Source organism: Cynoglossus semilaevis, chromosome 8, assembly GCF_000523025.1.
Source record: "Cynoglossus semilaevis isolate Cse_v1.0 chromosome 8, Cse_v1.0, whole genome shotgun sequence".
Lineage (NCBI taxonomy): Eukaryota > Metazoa > Chordata > Actinopteri > Pleuronectiformes > Cynoglossidae > Cynoglossus > Cynoglossus semilaevis.
In genome coordinates, this window is record NC_024314.1 from 15221361 (window position 1) to 15229687 (window position 8327).

Below are 8327 nucleotides of genomic sequence, written 5' to 3' on the forward strand. Positions count from 1 at the left end.
GGAATTCTTACCCAGTCTTTGTGTGATCAGGACACCACGCTGGCCGACCTCCTGCAGCTGAATCTTCACTGCTTTGAGGAGGAGGTGAGAGGAATTGTGGACAAAGCTGTTAAGGAGATGGCCATGGAAAAGGTCCTCTGTGAGCTGGACTCCACCTGGTCAGGTGGGTACTTTGTTGTTGTTGTTGTCTTAGATAACGAAACCACTGTGTCCTGACCTGTGGTCCATTGATCCTGGTGCAGTGATGCAGTTCCAGTATGAGCCTCACCACCGTACCCAGGTTCCTCTGCTGTGCAGTGACGAGGAGCTGGTTGAGACTCTGGAGGACAACCAGGTTCAGCTGCAGAACCTCATGTCGTCCAAATACGTGGCCCATTTCCTGGATCAGGTTTCGTCATGGCAGAGCAAACTTTCTGTGGCCGACTCTGTCATGTCCATCTGGTTTGAGGTCCAAAGGGCCTGGGCGCACCTGGAGAGCATCTTCATCGGTTCTGAGGACATTCGCTCACAGCTGCCTGAGGTCTGTTCAAATTCTGTCCGTGTGGACTGATGGTGTTAGAGACGACCAGAGCTGCTTCAAACCCTTCACTTTGGATATTCTTATTTATATTTTATCATTTTGAACTTTTTGATCATTTAGCCATGACTTTATAAATGTCCTCAGAAGTTTTTTTTTGTCAGCATTTAGAAATGACTAGTTCTAAACTTTCCTCCTTCCTCCTCAGGACTCCAGACGTTTTGAAGGAATAGATGCAGATTTTAAAGAACTGGCAGAAGCCATGCATCAAACCCCAAATGTGGTAGAGGCCACCAACAAAGAAGGACTTTTCAGAAGACTGGAGGAAATGCAGAGCAGGTCAGGACTTTCCTGGTCCTCCTCTGGTCCTGGTCCAGAGACAGTGCTCTGACACTAACTCTGTATTTTGTCTCCTCAGACTGTCTCTTTGTGAAAAGGCTCTTGCTGAATATCTAGACACCAAACGATTGGCTTTTCCGAGGTTCTACTTCATCTCCTCAGCTGATCTGCTGGACATCCTGTCCAACGGAACCAACCCACAGCAGGTACTGTAAAAAAATCTAATATATGTTGCTGTGGTTTTGGTCCATCCCTGGATCAGACTTTATCTTTATTTTAGTTTATCAGCGTTGCACTTACCATGTGCTTTCTCAGCTGGGCTGGTGCAGTTTCCACAGTGGCCACATGAGTTCGCTGTGGCTCATGGTTTGGCAGCTATTGCTCTGCGTGTCCTCCATCATTAGGATCTTAAATTGTTTACCCACCATGTCAGGAGGAGAAGAAGAAGAAGCACAGCTGCCTGTGATTTAACAGCAAAACTAAAGATAAAAAAAAAACTCATTCTGAAGTTTGTCATGTCTGTGTCTTTAGGTGCAAAAACATCTGTCCAAACTCTTTGACAACATGTCCAGGATGAAGTTTGACACTGATGCTGAGGGGAACCTGACCAAGATTGGGCGTGGCATGTACAGCAAAGAGGAGGAGTTTGTTCCTTTCAGTCAGTCATGTGACTGCTCTGGACAGGTACCCAAACAGACGTCTCCTAAGGTCTTTGTCTTCTCCAGGTCACTCAGAGACCTGCTCTCCCCAATAAACTCAGATCCAGCTGCTTCTTAGTCTGATTTTAAAACAGGAGACAAATGAATGCAGTGTGTCCTCCTCTCTGGGTCTGTTCATGTCCACCGTGATAACTTCACTGATGATTATTGATCTGAGCTCTGATCACACACACACTCTTTATCTCTGTGTGTGTGTGTTCAGGTTGAGGTCTGGTTAAACCGGTTACTGGACACCATGAGATCCACGGTCCGACATGAGATGACTGAGGCCGTGACAGCCTACGAGGAGAAACCCAGAGAGCAGTGGCTCTTCGACTATCCAGCTCAGGTAAACCACGGACACCACCACTGACCACCACGGACAGAGAGTGCAGTTGTACTGCTGACCAACAGGGGCCGCTCCCATTTATCCCGTGGCCAATACTAGCAGTCATCATAGGTGGGGGGGGAGGGGGGTTCACCCTGGACAGACAATTCACATTCCCACTTGATGGTCACACCAGCAGTTAAAGTCTGGGATCAAACCACAGACCTTTTTGCTGTAAGGCTAGAGCATTAATCAGCTGGGGTGCTGTCTTTTTCCTCTATGTAATCACCTATGAAAATAAAAATCACTTTCTTGTCAGCCAGTTCTATGTTGATGTATTATTGGTTACATTATCTCCATGTATTGTCTCCTCACTGCAGGTGGCGCTCACGTGCACTCAGATCTGGTGGAGCTTTGACGTGAACATGGCCTTCTCTCAGCTGGAGGAGGGCTACGACAACGCCCTGAAGGACACCTTCAGGAAACAGGTGACCCAGCTCAACACCCTCATCTCCATGCTGATTGGTCAGCTGACTCCAGGGGACAGACAGAAGGTGATGACCATCTGCACCATCGACGTCCACGCCCGTGATGTGGTGGCCAAGATGATCCAGCAAAAGGTCAGCAGGAGACACAGTTCTGCACAAGTTTGAGGTTTACTCTGCTGCTAAAACCTGAATCACTTTGTTCTCGAAATATGAAACTGTATTTAATGTTTTTTTAGTCTTTTTTTTTCCAACCATCTTTTACCTGGTTTGTATCATAATATTACTGTTGTATTATCTGAATAAAGTATCTTTTGTTATTGTTAATCATGGTTCCTGTCTCCAGGTGGACAGCTCTCAGGCCTTCGTGTGGTTGTCTCAGCTCAGGCATCGATGGGACGACGCAGAGAAGCACTGTTTGGCCAACATCTGTGATGCTCAGTTCCTCTACTCCTACGAGTACCTGGGCAACACACCTCGGCTGGTCATCACTCCTCTGACTGACAGGTACTGGGAGAAACAGAGTCAGACCAGAGACAGAGTCTGCTGTCATGATGGTGATGATTGTGCTAACAAACCGCAACAGCAGAGTCAGACTGAGCGTGCTCAGACACAGGCTGTTATCTGCAAAGTTATTGATCTGGAATCAGACTTGGAATAACAATGTAGAGAGACTTTAATGAGCTGTTACTGTTACTGTGGGTGCCATCAACGCGATTAATGTTTTGCTAGTTAGTAGCTCCATTGTTTCTGGTCCATTTTCAGGGCTAATCTTAGATAACCTGTGTTCTGTTATTCTGATTCCTCCCGACTATCATTCCACTATTGTCCTCGTCTCTTCCTAATCCCAATCATTAATCCTAATATCTTATTCTAATCTATATGTAATCTCCTGGTCTATGTTGGATCCAGGTGCTACATCACCTTGACCCAGTCCCTTCACCTGACCATGAGCGGAGCCCCTGCAGGTCCAGCAGGGACTGGGAAGACGGAAACCACCAAAGACCTGGGCCGAGCGCTGGGTGTGATGGTGTATGTGTTCAACTGCTCAGAGCAGATGGACTACAAGGTGAGTGTGTGTGTATATGTGTGTGCATGCGTGCATATGTGCGTAAGCTTCAGGAGTTGGTGTGGCATCAGCTTCTTCACCTCCATCATCCCTTTGTAAGCTTCAGGAGTTGGTGTGGCATCATCCCTTCACCTGCGTCTCTGTCATCGACTGCCTTACACACACACACACACACACACGTCCTCATTAAAGACGACCTTCATCCACTTCCCTTTTATCTGGCTGCTGTTTCATCTTCACTCAGACCAAACTCTAAGGCTGAAGCTGATCACACCATCACTTCATCACTTCATCCTCTATTAGGAACCAGACAAAACCAGAACAATGGGATGTGTGTTTAAAAACACATGATGTTTGACTAAAGGATGTCAAATGTTGGTCAACACTGGTCAGGGCTGATTGTGTCCATGTGTCCTGGTGTGGTCTCTGAGCTTCTGTCTCTTTGTTCCCCAGTCCTGTGGAAACATCTACAAAGGTCTGGCCCAGACTGGAGCCTGGGGCTGCTTCGATGAGTTCAACAGGATCTCAGTGGAGGTTCTGTCAGTGGTGGCTGTTCAGGTAAGAACCTCAAAACCTCTGTGGAAACATCTCTGAAGGTCTGCTGTAGAGCAGTGGTGTCAGGAGGTGATGCTCTTCTCCATGTCTGGGTCTTCTCTTCTCTGATTGGTTATGACACTTTGGCTGCACCAGACTCTTTGTTTCCATTGTTTCTGTTTAGAAATGTTGTTTAAAATATTCTGATTAGAATATAAAATAAAGACATTTCTGCAGAGAAGACAAAGAAACCGCCCTCTTCTCTCTCCCTCCTCTGCGCTGCTCTGTGATTGGTCAGAGTCTCCATGACTGCAGTAGTTTCATAAAAATGTATTTGTTTTCTCACCTCTGAGAAGTGAACATCACAGCTGACAGTTTGGTCATGTGAGTCCACCTCATGTTCTTCATCTTCTCTCACACACACACACTCACACACACACACAGACACACACACTCATTCATTCTGTGATGACCTCCAGCAGCAGCTGCTTCTTTGATTATTCCCAGGAAATTTCTGCCCGATTCCCTGAGTTTTTACCTGACATCAGCTGCTTCTGCTGCAGCAGGTTCACGTTCCAGGATCAAACAAATCCTCCTGCTGGGATTTGACTAATTCTCTCCTGGTGAAGTGGAATCCTGCAGGTTTGTGGCTCCGTGCTGACGCTGTCACACACAGTGTGAAAGATGATGTTGAAGATGATGAGGATGATGGAGATAAAAGTCCTTTAGACCGTCACCTTCCTCCTCTGTGGAATCAGCACTGACTTCAACCAGACAAGTCTGGAATTCTGAGCAACTCGGAAGGAATTTTTAGATTCCAGGAGAAACTTGGAAATAAAACTAAATGAATAATAAATGAGTGCACTCAGGAAGATGTGGAGAAGAGAGGAGCATCAAACTCCTGCTGCTGTGACAGCTGTCTGCTGAGAGCAACACACCCACACACACACACACACACACAGTCCAAGGACGACCAGCGCACAGCAGATAAATTGACCCAGGTTCTGACTCTGGTCCAGACCTGCATCAGAATCAGTAGCAGCTCAGGGTCAGATGATAAAATCTATGGATTAATCCTTTAATCTCTGCTGATTCTGATGACAAATGTACAGCCAGTTAACAACAGTAACCATGGCAACGACATCCAAAGCCACAGCCAAAACTAAATGAGATATAAATTAATCAAGTTGTGTCCCTAAAGAAGCTGTTCGTCTGTTCAACAGAGGAGCTAATAGTTAGCGAGCGGCGACCGGTTCAGACTTGTCTCGAAGAGACTGAGGAAGATGAATTTAGAATTCCTTTTTCTTCTTTAGAACAGCAACCTACTGTAATAGAAGCCCCGAGTGAACAAACATGTCCAGAGAATGAAAAAAAAACCCCCATATATATCCATGAAATAAACTAAAGGAGCGAAGAGTTAGACCAAAACATGGCTAACTGTAAGCACAGAGACAGCCTGGTTTGGAATAATGCTCTTCACTTTTCCGACTCTGTTGGTTCGTTTGTTCTGCAGGTGAAGAGCATCCAGGACGCCATCAGAGACAAGAAGCTGAGGTTTAACTTCATGGGAGAAGAAGTGAACCTGTGTCCCTCTGTGGGAATCTTCATCACCATGAACCCAGGCTACGCTGGGAGAACTGAGCTTCCTGAGAATCTCAAAGCTCTTTTCAGGTTCGTCCACTGTCAGAGTCCAGCCTGGAATTAGTTTTTAATGCAAAGGACAAAATGAACATGTAGGAGTTCAGGGTCCAGCTGTGTCCAGTCCACGGATCTAAATTCACCAAAACTAAAATCTAAGGTTTGGTGGGAAATGTCATCCTTTGTCTTCATGTCTTTACTGAACCTGTTTTTATTTATTTTATTTTTTATCCCTCAATCCTCATCAGGTCTCAGGTCACATTAAAGTGTCACAGGGAGACCAGCCATTCACACTGGCATTCACACCTAAAGCTGGTTTAGAGTGAACATTAACCTCATCTCTGCTTGTTTTTGAACTCACAACAACACACACACACATAGAACAGGGAAGCTCCACACAGAGAGAGCAGCAGGTAAAGCCGGGGATCGAACCAGTGACCTTTTTGTTGTAAGGTTAACAGAACTGAGCTGATGGCAGTTTGTTTTCTGCTCAGATGTTGTTCTGCACTTGTTCCTGCTCTTGTCCAAACACTGTCTTTTTCTTCTTCTTCTTCTTTTTTTCAGACCCTGTGCCATGGTCGTCCCAGACTTTGAGCTGATCTGTGAGATCATGCTGGTGGCTGAAGGTTTCATCCACGCCCGGATTCTCGCCCGAAAGTTCATCACCCTCTACACCCTGTGTAAAGAGTTTCTCTCCAAACAGGTGCGTGTGTGTGTCACATGTCCTTGTCCGTCTCAGGTCATTCTGTGAACTGTCCCTTTAAAGAGATTTAAAAAGTTTTCTCTACACGGTTTGTTTTTGTCCAACATTAGTGTTAATGAAAATGAAATGATAATGAGGCGTCTGCTTCTCTGTGCTTAAATCAGCAGAGCTGAACCTGCAGATCGATGAGGCACTGAGTCATTCCTCAGTGTCCACACACACACACACAGTTATAATTGTACAGTCCATATAAGTTCTGCTGTGGAAAGTCAGGTTCAGGTTTGTGTAGAAACATCTGGAGGAGACGGAGTTTAATTTGTTGTTGAATGACAAGAACAAACGAAGCTGAAAAACCCCAGTAGCAGCGTCTGTTGAGAAGAACATCCTGAAAGTTCTCCAGGTGTCTGTGGAGGTGATGCGCAGATGGAGATGGGAGTGTGAATGCTAACGTTCCACAGTCAATCACAAAGTTTTTAAAAACAAAGATGAATGAATGTTGACGAGTGTCTGGAGAATCAGAGGAGGAATTAAATGTCAGGCCTCCAGTGTGTCTCCGTCTGTCCACCCGTCCATCTGTCAGTTCATCTGTTGGTTTTATTTACTCTCAAACAGCAGTTCTTACCAATGAGGCCATGGGTCATGTGATTCATTTTTTGGTTTTATTCATCTGAATATTAGCTAAATGCTCTAAAATGGCTGTAAGTCCAAATATGTGGCTTGGTGAAGGTAGGAATTGTAGAGTTGTGTTGAACCTCCTCACCTGACCTTCTCCTTGTTCTCCAATGAAGGACCACTACGACTGGGGTCTGAGAGCCATCAAGTCTGTCCTGGTGGTGGCTGGCTCTTTGAAGAGAGGAGACCCAGACAGAGCTGAGGATCAGGTCTTGATGAGAGCCCTGAGGGACTTCAACATCCCTAAGATTGTTACTGACGACATGCCGGTGTTCATGGGTCTGATCGGAGATTTGTTTCCTGCCCTGGACGTTCCCAGGAAGAGGGATCTGGACTTTGAGAAGCAAGTGAAACTGTCGGTGCTGGACCTGAAGCTCCAGGCGGAGGAGAATTTCATACTCAAGGTCTAATCCATTTTATCTTATTCTCCTTACTCTTAAAGTTAAATGAAATGAAAGTTTAGTTATTTTATATTTTGAAATCTGACTTGAATATTAGTTTGTCAAATTATTAAAAACCAAAGCATACATTCTCAATCTGTTTGAGTCAAAAGAGAATCACTGATTTTCTCTGGACTTCTAGATCACACTAGATGTTGAAATATTTGTCACCAAATCTTTGGTTCAAAGCCCAACATTTATTGGCAGCCATTAATGAAGTCTGCACATACATGGGAACCCACACTGCATGTGTGTGAGAGGTAGATGACTGCAGGGCCGGAGGGAAATAAGTCCAATCTGCGCGGGGTCAACTAGACAAAGGAAAACCATAACAACAGTCCATCAATGGAGCGGACGCTGCGGCAGCTTCACTTAACCCTGACATTCTGACAGAGAGAGGGCGAGAGACACTGACATAGACAGGGAGAGTCAGAGAGAGAGTGGGGCCAATAACGCTCAATAACAGCCTCCACTCCCTGAGCTCTGTTTGTGTGGTCGACCTTTTTGATTTCAGACGTCTAATGATTCACAGAGAGCTGGAGCGACAGCAGGATAGGTTTTTTTTTTTCTTCTGCAGTCTGTGTGTGTGTGTGTATTTCCAGCATCAGTCCTCTTTCTCACATCACAGCTGTAATCATAGTGAGCCTCAGAGTTGGAGAAACCTCCTGCTGCAGCTGAATGAATGGAGACTGGGAGCAGCAGTGAGCAGCAGCAGCAGCGAGGAGTCGTTCAATGCCATCGATCCATCATCTGTGTGTTTGAGTGAGAGTGTGAGGGAAATTTCTGCCTTTCTTCCTGGTGTCGGTCTGTGTTAGTGAGTGAGTCAGTGCTGGATCAAACCCACTGTGTGTGAAATCCTTTCATTTGACACCAGGAGATTGTGAAGTTTATTTTCAAATAGTTT

At 45.6% G+C, this 8327-nt stretch overlaps 1 protein-coding gene across 1 annotated transcript in view; it reads left to right on the plus strand.

Moving 5' to 3' along the window:
• dnah9 (dynein, axonemal, heavy chain 9) overlaps window positions 1-8327 on the plus strand; it is a 51821-nt gene that overhangs the window by 10260 nt on the left and 33234 nt on the right. The window contains 13 exon segments of the mRNA XM_025057695.1: window positions 31-163; window positions 243-520; window positions 726-856; window positions 936-1062; window positions 1388-1540; window positions 1778-1903; window positions 2263-2502; window positions 2714-2874; window positions 3280-3436; window positions 3890-3994; window positions 5484-5641; window positions 6173-6311; window positions 7100-7387. Of these exon segments, the coding sequence (XP_024913463.1) occupies window positions 31-163; window positions 243-520; window positions 726-856; window positions 936-1062; window positions 1388-1540; window positions 1778-1903; window positions 2263-2502; window positions 2714-2874; window positions 3280-3436; window positions 3890-3994; window positions 5484-5641; window positions 6173-6311; window positions 7100-7387 (2196 nt within the window).